This window comes from Cibotium barometz, chromosome 5, assembly GCF_041138505.1.
Source record: "Cibotium barometz isolate CiBa-2024 chromosome 5, ASM4113850v1, whole genome shotgun sequence".
NCBI lineage: Eukaryota > Viridiplantae > Streptophyta > Polypodiopsida > Cyatheales > Cibotiaceae > Cibotium > Cibotium barometz.
In genome coordinates, this window is record NC_141050.1 from 48,833,969 (window position 1) to 48,850,519 (window position 16,551).

General features: G+C 43.5%; 1 protein-coding gene across 3 annotated transcripts in view; it reads right to left on the reverse strand.

Annotated features, from left to right (window-relative positions):
• LOC147638579 (putative protein phosphatase 2C 11) overlaps positions 1 to 16,551 on the reverse strand; it is a 110,398-nt gene that overhangs the window by 57,652 nt on the left and 36,195 nt on the right. For all 3 annotated transcript variants that reach the window (XM_086798498.1, XM_086798499.1, XM_086798500.1), the window contains exon 3: positions 12,741 to 12,804. In XM_086798498.1, coding sequence (XP_086654624.1) covers positions 12,741 to 12,804 — 64 coding nt within the window. The remainder of the gene's footprint in view (positions 1 to 12,740; positions 12,805 to 16,551) is intronic.

The window sequence follows — 16,551 nt, forward strand, 5'->3', positions numbered from 1 at the left end:
TCTAGAGTAAACTGAGTTCTGTCTCAGAAATCTAACGCAGAATTCTGACTCAGAAGCCTTCACTAAAATAGAAACTTTTCTCAAGTGTCCTCTAACATTCACAAGACCTCAGGCATCTCCAAACTTGAAGGGTTATCACTTTACAAGCTCTCAGCTGACAACAGCTGATGCACAACTACCCAAATAGTCTGTCTTCTTTAAGGCTTGCTAAACTTACCTAGCTGATGCAAATACTCTCTCCTCTGGGTCAGCACACCTCTAAACCAACCAGACATTCAAACCACGCTAGGATCTGGCCTTGTTACCACTCTGGTGACACCAGCTACACCTAGCTGATAGAAAAACTGACAGAAATCTGCCTCAGATGTCTGTCGCAAAAATGAACAAATTCTGATAGAATATTTAAAACAGGTGACTATAGACAGATACACGTCTGTCAGTCCTCCAAAGTGTCCTTCAATGGCAGCTAACTACAAACACTTGATCCCAGTCTTCTTAAAACCTATCAGCTCCCTTCTACTGACGTCATGTCGACTCTATTCTGCCCTAGATGCCAGTAAACTGATTCGAATACCTGACGCAAAATTCAACCCAATATTCATCCTCTTGGATCTCTTATTGTCCTTCCCGATCAACAAGCATCAATCTATCATCTCTAGAGCCATACTAGACATCCCCCTATGTTTTGCTGGTCTCCAACTGACACTGATCTAACTGGTCTTAATTGCTACCAATTCTGCTCTCGGAGGCCAAAAAAAAAACCGACTCAAAATCCCAATCTAGATCAATAACTCTCTCTTTTATGTCCGTTGTATCCTCCTAGCCCTTGGTCTGCCCTAGTTTCATGAAGATATGACTTCAAAGACATTTTGTTGTCAACAACCAACTACTATTGTCCAATCTGACGTCTCATTGCTAGTGTTGGGGTTGGGGAGAGCTTGCATGTACACCACCACCACACACGCACACAAACAGTGAGCTCGAACAAAGACATGGGAGAGCTTGCTGCTGGAAAAGTACTCTATGATAATGAACGTGATGAAGTACAAGTGTCCTCCAAAAGATGGAGCCCTCATGGGGCCACAAAGATCACTATGAATGAGCTGTAATGGACGGACAGCCCTCATAGCACCATCTTTAGAAAAGGAATTCATGTGCATCTTTCCAAGAATGCATCCCTCACATACATGCTTGAATGGAACCTGCATAGGAGGAAGCTCATGCACCCTACCTTGCTTCTACAAGCGTACAAAAGATGGGAAATTCAAGTGACCAAACCAAGCATGCCATAACTCAGTGTCACTCAACACACGGGAGGTGGATGCAATCATAGCATCATGAGAATGAGTACTCATGTCATACATGTCGAGCTTGTACAAGCCACTACATAATGTCCCAGAAAGCATACGAGAATCTAATCTCAGCTGTCATACACTAAGAAACAATGGTCAAAAAACTGAACCTTAAACCCAGATAATGCAAGGGCTGAAACAGAAATGAGATTCTTCTTAATGCCTGGTACATATAAAGTGTCACAAAGAGTAAAACTGTCCCCATTACATGCTGTTAGCTCCACCTTGCCAATGTCTTTCATGTAGTAAGAGGCATCATTGGCACACATAACTATGCCACTTGGAGGTGAATCCTACAAAGTGGCAAATAGATCCCTGCAAGAAGTGATGTGCTTAGAAGCACCACTATCAAAGTACCAATCTCCAGCTGAGATGACATATAAGAAGCAGGCAAACTGCATGTAACCACTAATGCATAGCCCTCATGAGCAAAGTTAGCCTCTTCTTTAGTGTCCACTGTAGCAGCCAAACCTTACTGCTTCTTTTTCTTTTCACTCTCAATGCGCTTCCTGCATTCCTCAATGAGATGGCCAGGTTTTTTGCAATAGTTGCATCTCTTCTTTTTCTTGGTTTCACCCTCTTCAGACGAGGTGGAATCTGAATGGCCATGTGGTTTCCCCTTAGGCTTACCACTAGATGCAGCCCGAGATTTACCTTTGTTTCGATCAAAACCACCAAATGCCTGATCAGCAAAAAGCATAGTAGTCCTGTTAGAACGAGACTGCTCTTCTTGCAATAAGAGAGCCACCAACTCATCAAAGGTATACAAGTTTGGATTACCGTTGAAGGATAAACCTCCTTATGTATCCATGCTATTCACACTTTTGGGGTTTTGTATAACTAATTCTTTTCTCAACTTTTTGTTTTTTTTGTAGGTCTTCTAATCCTCTCTTTCAACTTCACCAAAAAGAGGTAAATTCCTTTCTCTCTTTCCTCTACCAAAATGAGGAGTTTTATTTTGTAGGTCCTCTGCGTAGAGCTTAATGCACATGTATAGAGCTCTAATCATAGAGCTTAATCTATGCATTAAGCTCTATTCATATACCTTAATGCATAGATTAAGCTCTATGCATGCATTCATAATGCATAGAGATATATGCATAGATTAAGCTCTATGCATGGAGCTTAATGCATGCATAGAGCTCTATGCATAAAGATTAATGCATGCATAGAGCTTAATATATGCATGCATTAAGCTCTGTGCATGCATGCTTAATGATGAGTAGACGAAGAGTAGTAGCAAAACCCTGATAGAATTCTAGCAAACCCTAAAGCACTGTAGATACAAGTGAGCCATCTCACCTCATCAATGTTGATGAGCTGCTCTCGCAAATCCTTGATGCGGGTAGGAAACTTAACCATTGAATCACCCTCATCCATATGCTAAGACTCAATCTTCTTGCGAAGATAGGCAACACAAGCCTCATTGCGAACCTAATACAAAGAAGCAAGTACATCCCATGCACCCTTCACAGAAGTGCATGAACGAGTGTGCGGTATAACCTACCTTTTGCATGAAAGGGCAATCAAAGCATGTGGCTAAGCATCCTTGGCATCCCATCTTAGCTGTTCTCGAGTGGGTGGCAAAGGTGCAAAAGATGTAGCACCACCTGAAGATGCATCATCACCTGCATCAATAGTCTCTGAAGTACTTGCTGCTCGTGCAAGTACAATAGGCCTGACATCAGCCCCTGATACATAGACCCACAAATTCTTTGTAACTAGTACATGTTTCATCATGTTTGAGGGTCATTCTCTATGGCAGCAATTGCCTCTGTCTCATGATGGCTCATGGTGATTTGTTGCTACCAGGCTTAAGTGATTTTTCTATTTGTGGTTTCTCCTTAACTTTCCCTTTTGTGGTCCTGATGTGAGAGGGTTATCTTTGAGTCAGTATTAGATTATGAGATCATGACAAGGTCTACTCTCCTCACTTTCAAATCTTGGCTCCAACAACAGGCCCTCCTATGTGGTGGTTTAAGGGGTCTCTTCCAGTCTTGGTTTCTTTGGGGATGACAGAGTGGATCTTGGCTTCATTAGCTGATCCCCTAGACACATAACTGTTTGAAGCTATCACCCTTTTGATCCTATTCTGAGGTCATTCTCTCAACAAAAGATGACTTTTTCCATTAAAGGACAACTCAGACTCCCCAGATTGTCAGACACTTCTTCACAGGTGCTCTACATCAACTAGAACAAACAGATGAACTGAAACTAACTCCAAAACACAAAACACACATTGACCATGCCATAGGTATAAGCTTCAAACTCATTGCTCTGTTCACAAGACAAAGAGAAATTGTCTCAACACCCCTGAGACAACATATTGAAAACTTAAGAGTTTTTATAGGTATGCTCTTGCAACTATCCTAACTACAGTGAATACACTGACTCATACTGCAAGCTTCTCCTAGACAGACTCGATTCAACACACGGCTGACCTACAACAGTAACAATTGAGCATAATTTGGGCTAAACCACGTCTCCAACAAAGTCGCCTTTCAGAGGTAACTAGGGACACATCTCCTGTTTGATTCTCTGGACCAAGACACCTCCTCTGCTCTGTTTTTCCCAAATCCTCCTCAATTGGATTGCGCTTCAATCTCTGTAACCCTTGAGAACTGGAAGCCCTCCCGTCTGCTACAGTTTTATTCACTATGGATCCTTCTCCCTCTTTACTCACACTTGCTTCTCTCTTGTCTCTTTTTTTCCACTCGTCTATCTTCTCTTATGTAAATTGTCTCGATTCCTCCTTTTGTCCATTGCCGCTTCACCGCCTTTCTGGAACAAACACACCGGTTCCCTTTCTTCTCCATACACCTTCTATTTTGGTTCTCCAGCACCTGTTCTTATCCTTCCCGCTGCCATGTTGTCCCTGCCACCTAAGATTCATTACACATCATCATTTGTTTTTTTTTTCCACACTCCACCTTTGTTTTGAGCCTTGGGCACCTCTTACACCGGGCACCTACATATGTAATGCTCCTATGTCTCAACCTCTGTGTGACACAGCTCACATATCCGATCTGCTGGCGCAATCCTCACTGGTCTATATTTGGCTATCTCTATCCGCAGCTGATGGGAGGATGTACGGATTTGGCCAATCGCACCCCTCACTCCAAAAGATCTATAAACATTTTTTTTTTTTTTGGGGGGGGGGGGGGGGGGGGAGGGTGTTTGTGTGTTTCAAAATGGCCGATGAGACCAATGACGATACAAAACGCTCATGTATCCTGAAAGAAACGTAACAAAATGGAGTGGAAAATACAACAACTGTCAACCTTGATCATCAACAGCCAATGGTGGTGTTACATTCAAGTGTCCGACGACACAATAACAAAAACGTAGGAGGACCTAATCTTCAGGAGGGCCTGAGGGTTATTGGATGGCATGAAATCATAGGCGGTCTTTTGTCCCAGAGGAGAGATCTAAAATCTATCTTTGGTGCTTGCATCTGTGGCACCCAGTATTGCCAAGTGTTTCAGAAACACCTTGTAGGAGACACATATCAGAAACATTTCATACGTTTTTTATCTTTCAAAAACGTTTCATACAATTAAGGGGTCAAAAAATGCATGATTTAGCCTCGTATATACAAAAAAATGCACTTTCTATGCATACCAACATGAAAATATGTTTAAAAGTCCTGCACTGAATTCAGGGTAAAACACCATATAAGTACATAAAACTGTAAACACAAAATATGGCCCAAGCCCTAGACTGCATCATCCAAGATCCATGGCAAATAGCAATGTTTCATGCATGACTTATTTACAATGGAATAGAGATACTCAATGGTAGCACAACTCCTCTCGATGATTCAATGATGAATGAATGACCCTTAGCCATAGCCCTCTATTTATAGTGATTTTTGGCCTAGTTGGTTAATAATGGTATCCACACTTGGCTGCTCAATGAGCATCTCGACAAGAATACAACGACTTGGCACAAATACCCTAACATACACATGAATTCGGAAATGTACTCGACCTCTGAGTTGGCCAATGGGAAGAAGCATGTCCACCTCACACCTTGAAACAGTGTGCATGTGACATCTGAATTGACTTGTATTAAGGCTCTCCGAGATGCCTCGTTTGCTCCATCAAACAGAGGTTGCAATGGCAGCACACAAACTGCGATAAATATGATTGTATATATGGGTACTCTTGAAGGTTCTGTGCAAGACAACTTCATGCTCAAGTTTTGCACAATGAGGCATGTAGTCAAGGCGACCTATCACAAAGCCTTGAGATGCATTTTTAAGGTTTTTCTATGATTTTGACATAGTTTTTTTTTTAGATGTGAGTTGTTTAGAGGGACATGTCTGATACTTTTACACATGCTAATAAATTGGTGTAAATCCTCAATGTAAGAGCAATTTAGTATGCCATGGTGTTAATCTTCAGATTTATCACAATTTGTTTACTCACATTGCAAGCTCTGTTTGATGGAGGAAGCATCCTGTAGAGTCTCAACAAGTCCATCCGAATGTCACGTGCACTCTTCCTAGGTGTGACGTGGACATGCTTCTACCCATTGGCCAACTCAGAGATTGAATGTGTGGCCAGATTCATGTGTATGTGAGGGCATTTGTGCCAAGTCATTGTATTCTTGTCCAGGCACCCAATGAGTAGCCAAGTGTGGAAAACATTATTATTATTATTATTATTATGTGAGCACGCTAGATTACTATTCCAGTCAACTAGCCCAAAAGTCAATAAAAATAGAGGGCTATGGTGGGTGAGGGTCATTCATTATTGAGTCATTGAGATTTAAGAAGTTGTGCTACCATTGAGTATCTGTAAATAAGTCATGCATATGAATACATTAGAAGGTTAGGTAATCTAAGGGCGTGGAGATCCATCACGAAGAACCCCATCATCATCAGCATTTTCACCTCAGGTTTCCATTTTCTATATCAAGGTTGCGTTTTCAAAATTTTGAATCATATAGCTCGTGTGTGCAAGGGATGCTCAGCCATAGGGCAAGGAGGGCCAAACGGACCACAGAGGGTGGACAGAGCAAGCAAGGTAAGGCAGCCTGTTGGGGTGATACCATTCCCCTTGTATCTCATGTACAAATTATGAAAGTAATGAAAAAGAGTGTTTTTGCGTACTTGATTTTTATACGAGATCATGTTGAGAAAAATAATATACATGTAAACATTCTTAGTAATGATAGACTGAAATTTTTGCAAGAGTACAATGATTGTTTTGCTGATGAGTTACCAAATCAGTTGCCGCCTGTACGAACGAAAAATCATCGCATTGATCTTGTGCCGAGTAGCTCACCACCTAATAGGCCAGCCTATCGTGTAAGTGCATCCCAAAAAGAGGAGATCATGAAGCAGGTGAATGAGCTTCTTGAGAAGGGTTTGGTTCAGCCAAGCTCTTCCCCATATTGTTCACCCGTCCTCTTGGTTCAAAAGAAAGATGGATCCTTTAGAACTTTGAATAAGCTTACCATCAAGAATCGGTTTTCGATTCCACGCATAGATGACATCCTTGACAAGTTGGATGGATCGGCATGCTTTAGCCGAATTGATCTCAAGAGTGGGTATCATCTAGTGCGTTTAGTGCCTGAGGATGTACACAAAACTGCTTTCAGGACAGCATTTGGGCTTTATGAGTATCTTGTTATGCCTTTTGGTCTAACAAATGCCCTGGCAACATTCAATAGAATGATGGATTGCAGGTGTCTTCCTTGATGACATCCTAGTCTTCTTAAAGACCAAAGAAGAGTATAAAGCTCATTTGGTCATTGTTTTTGAAGAACTCCGTAAGTATAAACTCTTCATAAATGCAAAGAATAGTGAGTTCTTCTTGTCAGAGATACACTATCTTGGGCATATTGTGTCCAATGATGGAGTGCGGATGGATTCTGCAAAGATTGATGCAATTCGGAATTGGCCCGAATTGAGTTCTATGCATGAGATCGTAGTTTTCTTGGATTATGCTCTTACTATCGCAGGTTCATTCGGCACTTTGCATGGATTGGTTCTCCTTTGCATGATTTGACAAAGAAGAAGGCCGTGTTCAAATGGATTAATGTAGAGAGGGATGCATTCCTCAAATTGAAAGATGCAACTACTCATGGTCCAGTGTTGATCATTCCGGATTTGCAAAAGCTTTTTAGTGTGGAATGTGATGCATCTGGAAATTGCATAGAAGCTATCCTTAATCAAGAGGGTCATGCCGTGGCTTATGAGAGCCGTAGATTGCATGATGGAGAGCTATCTCTTGGCATTTATGAGAAAGAGCTCTTGGCTATAATTCATGCACGTACTATTTGGAAACATTACCTTCTTGGGGCTGATTTCACTGTGAAGACAGATCACCAGAGTTTGAGGTATTTTCTTATCCAAACTAAGTTGTCAGAGAAGCATATGAGGATGGCCAATTTCCTCTCTATGTTTCATTTTCAGATCTTGCACATCCTAGGAAAGAAGAATGTAGTGGCCGATGCATTGTCACGAAAGCCGTATGTAGCAACTATCTCGGTTGCCTCTCATAGGGACTTGTTTGCCATGCATGATGTGTATCATACGGACGCTGATTTCGTCACTATTTGGGCTGATTTGATGGCTGGTCATGCACATGCCTCATATGTGATCAAAGAGGGTTATCTCATGAAAGATAATTGCCTATTATGTGTGGTGTCTGACATGAGGCAAAAGGTTTTGGATGAGTGCCATGCTCTTCCATATGCTGGTCATAGAGGCATAATGCCTACTACGCACATGATTGAGCGGTATTTCTTTTGGCCAGGTATGCGGAAGGACATAGAGACACATATACGTGCATATATCACCTGTCAAAAGGTGAAATTTGATAGGCAAAAGGCACCAGGTTTGCTTCAACCATTGCCTATTCCCACGCAACCACGGGAAAGTATTACAATGGATTTCATTATGGACTTGCCGCGCACCCAACAGGGTAATGATGCAATTTGGACAATTGTGGATAGGTTTAGCAAGCAAGCTCATTTCTTGCCGGTCAAAAAGACCATCAAAGCTGAGTATATGGTTAAAATATATCTTGCACAAGTGTTCAAGCATCATGGAATGCCGAAGTCCATTGTGGGGGATAGAGATCCCAAGACTACAAGTCTCTTTTGGTGGGCCTTATTTGATAATATGGGCACCAAATTGGACTTTTCATCAGCTTATCACCCTCAAACGGATGGGCAAAGTGAGGCTGCAAATTCAGCCGTGTTGGATCTCTTGAAATGTTATGTGGCGGATCAAAAGTCTTCTTGGGACAAGTACTTACCGCTTGTGGAATTTGCATACAATAACACAGTGCATGCATCTGCGGGAAAGGCCTTGTTTGAGATTGTTTATGGTAAGGTGGTTTTGCCACCCATCCTTCGCACAAAGGATAAGATATTTGAAACTGATGAGTATGTAAGAGACTTGGATATTGCTTTTGCTCAAGTGCGGACAGCCATTGCAAGGTCACAAGACAAGCATAAAAAGGCTGCCGACAAGCATAGAAGGCAATTGGATGTTAAAGAGAATGATTGATTATTGCTCAAATTTGAGAAAGCAAGACTTGCAAAGAGGCCTGGCAACGAGGGTGCATATCCGCAGCTTGCACCCAAGTACTATGGGCCATTTCGAGTGATCGACAAGATCAATGAAGTGGCTTTTAGATTGGCATTACCTAGTCATTGGCACATACACAATGCTTTTCATGTGAGTCTCCTTCGCAAGTATGTAGGGCCAGAGCCCAGTGAGACGGTCATTTTGAGGATCCACCAGAAGTGAATGAGCTTGAGGTGCTGCAGGCAAAGTTATGAGGCGTTACCTTGAATTACCCGCATGTGCTTCAAACATATTTGGACGCTTTTCAGTTGCGGACAGCTGTTTAGAAGCCGAGGGATGTCACCATTTGGCCACCCAATTGGTCCACCCGTGCTTTCTTATCATGTATGTACATTGGACTGGTATCCAATGTACATACATGGACACCAGTCCAATGTCCATGGCAGTTGTATATGCCGGGGATTGATGCCACTCATGTTATACTGTGGACTTGGCTTTCCGTTGGGACTTTTGCCTCCGTGTACATGCCCGGAAATGCTTGGTGGATTGGTGTTCCATTGGGTCTAGTACCTCGTGTGCTTGCCTGGAGCACGTCTACTTTGGTATAGTCTCGTGAACAGGGATTGTCCATACCAATGCTGCATTGCATACCATCTTTATGTGCTTGTTGAAATTGCATGATGTTTTCATGCTTGCTTGACCAATGTGTAGTTCCGGGTAAGGAGACGCCCGCCCGTGAACCGTGCGTGTGAAATTGTCTGCTGACATGGTTATGTGGCAAGTGACAAGTGGTAAGTATTGGTCATAAACCTAGCCTTAGGAGTTAGCACTAATTTATAAGTGAGTGTGTACACACTTCATTAAGTTTTGGGCGACCAAAACTCACTTATAAATTATGACCAGTTCGGTGTTCACACACACTAATGTCCCGAGGTGGATATAACCCAATGTCCACCGCCCAGACCTTATCCCCTTTGTACAAAGGGAGTAACCAGCCATGTGTCCACTCTAGCTTGCTCCACAACCTGCCTGCCACCTACACTGGACAACTCACCACCTCACTCCTCCTCCTCTCTCTAGAGATTGGCGCCTGGGCTGTTGGGCTGCATTTTCTGCACTTTCTCCTTCCCAACTCCATTTCCAAGCTTGCTAAGGTGTTTCTCAAGCTTCCAAGAGTGTTTCCGGATGCTAACTACTCTCCTACACACTCCCAATGACTGAATTCAGCAAAACAGCTCTCTTTATTGCTGTAATTTCTGGTCTTTTTGCTGAAAAACCCTAATTTCAGCCCTCCTCTGTCAAGTTGAACCATAGGGGAAGCTTTCCCAAGGTTCCCTTCATCCTCTAGAAGACTTTTGTCGCGAAGAAAGGCGACAAATCGAAGATCTCAACACTCCAAGGACTTCCATCGCGAAGACTTTTGCTGTCACCCATCGACTCTACTCTACTTGCTATTGGTAAGCTTTTACGCTTACCAATAGCAAGTAGACTTTTGCTGTCATCAACTCTACTTGCTATTGGTAAGCTTTTACCCTTAAATATGGAAGCAAGTAGCAAGAGGGAGGATCCGGATTACAAGATCACATACCCTGTGTAGTGTTCTCTTGCAGATTACAAGTCTACATCGACAACCACTTGTTTGCAATACTATATTCATATGCATTGGTATGGAAATCTGGTCAGAAATGCCCATGACACTATGCACTTGATTCTCCCAAGATCAATATACTTTATTTGAGGGAGGGGTCAGCCGTTCCAGCTCATTGTCTGTCTCTTGTCAATTCAGCAATTTACTTCTTGTATTTGAGCAAGTGTCCATCAAATCTTAGTGTATTTAAGTGTATTGATTAGCATTGTGTTCAACCAAGTTACACCGGCCCATCAACAAGCAGCCCCAATAGCCTCCGAGAAGCAACTCCAATAACTCCTGAACTGGAATCCCATGGTCCGTCTGCCTAGTGGTCACATGCGCTCACCTGCACATATCGTGGGGAGCTTTGAGCACCGGCCCCACTAGGTCACTTGTTGGAGATTGGCTTACATTCATACATCTACCCACAAAGGGCCTTAGTGGGATCCAGGGCAGAGATAGACCTAGCCTCGACATCGTCTTCTCCATCCCTCCGGAGTGGTGGCTAGCCCCAATACTGGACCCTCCCCCCCCACAGTGGAGGCTGGGAGTATTCACCAAGCACGATATTCCCCTGGCAGTTCTTGGTGCGGATGAGAGCTCCGCCTTACTCGTCGTCTCTATTGGGCTTCATGGCAGATTGGAGAGAGCAAAGACTCCCTTAGAGGACTTTAGGGGATGCACCTTAAAGAGTGTGAAGGTGATTGGTTTTCATGCACATGAGTGGCACATCGACCCTCCACCCGCCAAGGTGGCCAGAGAGAGACTCTTGCAGTTATGGATTTGGGAGAGCTGGCCTTTCACGAGTCTCCAGTGGGACCCACGAGAGTGGAGATGGCAAGATCCAAAGGACAATGAGGAGACGCCGAGCACCCCCTTTTTTGCTTACATTGCATGGCCGTAGGATTTAGATGTCAAAGATGGAGAACACTCCAGCAAGCAACAGGACATTGGCAGTCCCAGAGCCTCTCGCCGCACTTTCTTTTAAATTTCTGGAGGCGGCTTTGGGATAGGGTTCAGCTGCAAAAGATCACTCTTTTCCTGTGGCAACTAGCACATAGGAGCTTGGTAGTTCGCGCACTTGGTTGGCCATTGGGGGTAGACTAGCATTATGTCAAAGGTGTGGCCATCCCGAGGAGTTTCAACGCCATTGTCTTTGGGATTGCCCAAAGGCTCAAAGGTTTGGCAAAGGATCCTACGCATTTTCACTATGAATCAAGACCCCCGCCCGTATTGTTACTTGGGGCACAATTGCTTGGGCCATTGAGGCCGCGATCATCATGCCATGTGAGGAGACACGTGGGGAACTAGCCCTTGAGGTCTCTCACCTTCGTATTTCTACAATGCTAGTTCTAGCTCCTCCTACAGCTGAACGCCAAGTTCTAGCGAAAGATGGGATAATTGCAACAGTATAGCAATGTGGCATATATGCAGAGCTCGATGCAGCGAAGGCATCGAAGGCATCCTCACCCCGCCAGCAACGTCTATTCAGAGCATCTGGTGCAATATCATTCATACCCTCCATGGTCAATGGGGGCACCTTCAGGGTGGCTCAAACTGCATGCGGAAGTGCTGGGAGGCCTTCCTGAGGATCTAGTAGCACGGTCCCTTTCTTAGAGATAGGTGTGGCCAGCCCACTTGGCATTATAGACCACCTATGTCGTTGCTTCCCCCTCCCCCCATTGTATGAGATAGCCTTCTCCTCCTAGAGCAACCAGTTGGAGGAGAAGAGCATCCTCCCCCTTTTGCACATCTTGACTCTCGTTTTTCCCGGCAAAAAATAGGCAATAACCTTGGATTTATTAAATGTAAACCTTAGCCACCAAAATCCGCCTGTTTTTCCTAATCCCAGGGCTCCCCTAACCCTGTTGTATTAGTTCCTAATCCCAAGGATTAGTGTTAGGTACGTAACAAAAAGAATGTATAATAGTATCCAGTTTGCCCAAAACGCAAGTATGACAGGATTAAAAATAGAATTTCTATTTCTGCCATTAACTATGAAAACTTGTAATTTACTTGACTCATTTGAGCTAAAATCCCCCGGGTACTGACCACGGTACACAAACTGCTCTTGTAAGAGCTCTTAAATCCTATGTATGCCGTTCTTCAGAGCAAAAATAAACACCTCATAACACAGGTTACAAAAATGCCATAGATAATTAAACATGTGTTTGACAATTAAAAGTAAGACATACACAAAGACTAAGCTCACCTCCGTGACCATCATACACACCAAAGAAAGAGGTATTCTTGTCAAGATCCAAAATTGCAGCATGCTGCAAGAACACAAGCATGCAAAAACTTTTAAACAGTACCATGGCAAAATGATTTTTTATTTAATATGGCACCGTTAAATGCAACAAGCATGGTGCTTCTCACCTCTAAAACACTTTATATTTGACACGTTAAATGCAACAAACATGGTGCTTCTCACCTCTAAAATACTTTATATTGGACACACTAACAAAAATCATCCCACTCAAAATCCTATACATTTCAATAGATGAGTGTGTATACTTTGGGTAGGCACTTGTTCCTATTGGCCATGTGATAGCAAGGGCAAATGCCTTTAAACAAAGATAAAATTACTAGTTTCCAATTTGACAAGGAGAATCAAGACAAAGGAGGCTTTTCTCGTGCACATGCATCCACGTGTCTTCTAAACCCCAGGCTAACACTACTCTTTTCAAGAGCCACACCCTTGCATTCGCAATGTGACTCTTCACTTGTACCTCTTCAGGCCCTATTTAGTAAGGCCTTGTGTCTCAATGCAACAACACACAGCTTTCCGCTTTCAATGTTATATCTCTAATCATGTCTTATAAATACTAATATACTAAGATGTCTGATATGTGCTCGGTTTTGGAAATGGATGGGTGGAGATGCCTCTATGAGCAAAAACGATGGAGCAGGAAGATGAGAATGAAGCTTACAGAGAGAGGAGAATGAATCCAACATGTGGTTTTTAGTTGTCTACACCAACTCTTGCCACATGGGTGGTCTCCCTTCACCTATGGGGTGCCCAGTCCACACACTATGACCACCACAGTGCCCAAACGGGGTGCCCAAACAGGGTGGGTCCCAGGCACTTTAATAAGTTGTCCACTCAAATTTTAATGAGTATGAACCTGCAAAGATTGTAACCTTACAAAGCATTTTAATAGATTAAAATAAAGGTTTAGAGTGCACTTACCACCTGTTTATATGCGACAAAACACATCAGAATACAAGGCATTCACACGGTTCACGAGTAGGCATGCAAACATGTGTACATACGACTTCATTATGAACAAATCTCCTGGTCACAGAACACGTTCAGCACTGGCATTTCTAGGCACGAGTCTAGCACATCGAGAAGCGCAAAACTAGGAACTCCGACATGCGGATCCACACACTAGCCACAAGTGGAAATGGGCACGAAAAATAGGATCCCAAGCACTCGAATCCACCCACTTTGACCTGCCCCAAGAGTGGGAGTCAAATGATCTAATGATTAATTATGAATTGCTATTTATAGGTGTCAGTGGTCACCTGCATCCGTTAATCCTGATGCTCATGGACATGATTATCTTTCCTAGCAAGTATATGGGTAAATTTAGAGGCAGATTTGGACTTGATTTTGAGGCCCTACAAGTGCCCAAAAGTGCCCGGAGCATGCAACCATGTATGGGACACCTTTTGGGCACAATTTGGAGGCCAAATATTACTTTTTTGGACATTATTATGTAGGTCAAAAAGGTAAACTAACCTAAACACGACTTTGCATCCTAACCCTATATAAAAGACATCAAAGAGCATGGAAATGCAGAAATTAGATAGATCTCTCAGGCATCTCACAGGTCTTGGCAAGAACCCCCGCATAGAGGCAACCCGAGGCAGCTCTAGGCAACAAGGCAAGCGTCAGGAGAGCACAGTCAAGCTCTGGAATCAGCAAGCTTTTGTATGCACATAGACTAGCATGCACGAATTGGATCTAGGTAAAGATACAAGACCATTGTACATATTCATGTTTGGAATATACACTAGATTAGGTCTACCTTGTCTTCTCTGTGCTTAGCGTTAATCATAGACACACTCCTACATCGCAAGTCCCATTGGCATCAAAGCTTAGGTTGTCCTAGGATAGTCCTTAGGTTGCATTTTTTCACGCTAAAATATCTAAAATTAGGGTTTTCGTTTTAGGGTTTGCACACCAAAATTAGGGTTTTTGTATTTTGCAAGAGTTCAATCCTAGCATTAGTGTTTTCAACCATGGATTCAATGTGGAAATGGGAAAAAACAAATTAGGGTTTTCGTTTTTAGGGGTTCCAACCCAATTCTCCATGCCCAAGTCTTAGAATAGGTCTAACCTGAGTAGGACAAGACTTCTTTCTAATACTCCCTCCACCAAACCTCACCGCAAAGGAGAGCAACGATGCTTTGAAATAGGAGTTACAATGTGAGTACACTACTGCTCCAAGCTTAGCAAGCAAGGATGTCATGTGCATGTGTTAATCCTCCCTACAAGCACCCAAAAGTGCACGAAGCATGCAGCCATGAATGGGACAACTTCTAGGCATGATTTGGAGGCTAAATATGACTTTTGGGATATTATTATGTAGGTCAAAATGGAAAAATTGACCTGAACACGACTTTCCATCCTATCCTATATAAAAGATGTCAAAGGGCATGGAAAATTGTTGCCTAATCAGGGATTAGCCATGTCCACATGTGCACGTGACATTCCATGATTCCCTCTTGCTAAACTTGATGATGGGTTGGAAACTTGTCACGTGCATCCCGCACTTGGATGCCACGTGGACATATCTGAACAAAAAAGTACAGGACTTGGAGTGGAAACCGGTCCCATGTGAGCCCGGTCCAAGAAGAGCCAGCCAGGGTTCCACTCTAAGCGTCCAAGGTCACATGTGCATTGTCCTGCACATGAAGCAGTGCCAGTCCGTACTGTGAGTCTCCCTCTGGAATGATGTCAGATGATCTGAGTGTTGGGTTTGCAACCGGACACCAGGCGTCTATAGCAGCATGTAGCAGTGCCATGAAGCAGTGCCAGTCCGTACTGTGAGTCTCCCTCTGGAATGATGTCAGATGATCTGAGTGTTGGGTTTGCAACCGGACACCAGGCGTCTATAGCAGCATGTAGGATTGCATGTAGATGGGGACCAGCCCTAGGGCTTGTCACCAATTTGGTCCTCTCACCCGTCTTGAACACTGTTTGACACTCTGTTGGGAACCAAGGTGTGAACGGGGATTTTCCACATAACAAAGCTGAAACATTTACTGGCAAAGTTTTGCCTAAAAAGATGGCTACAGAACCTGAGTAATATGGGATTTTTACCCTATAAAGTGACTTAAAGGGTTTATGAGTCAATGGGTTCACACATCACCTAAGTGTGACCGGGCTTATTATTATTTCGGGCATGCATATGCAGACAGAAGGATGCGCCTAAAGCAAAACTTGGCTAACAAGCTTGTGAAAAGCATAAAACCAATATTTTTGGCACATCAATTATATTTGGCCGAAAAGGGGATAAAGCACAACTATATTTGATTAGTCATTTTCTTTAAAATGTAGAGGAAGGAGGCGCATAAAAAGGGAGTTAGCAGGCGGCAGTTTCTCTCTCTCTCTCTCTCTTCTGTTCGCTGACTGTACAGTCCCTCAACAGTAGGCCAGGCAGCTACTTCCCCTTCTCTTGCGCTGGTCGTACTGAGGACAACAGGCCAAGCAGCTCATCTCCTCTCTCTTGCGATGGTACAGGCCATGCAGCAGGTACAGCAACGCCGTACAGCAGGTACAACAGCCATGCAGTCATCCTCTCTCTTGTGATGCCGTACATGTACAGCAACCCTTTCCTCTCTCTACTGGCTGATTGCATCAGCAGCCAGACTTGCCCTGCTTTTCCCCTCTTGACTGACTGGCCGTACAACAGCAGACCCTCTTCTATGATCTGGTCATACAGCAGGTACAGCTGCGGGTATCCTTTGGGCTGGTCGTACACAGCATCTAAGAGCAACTCTTCTTCTCT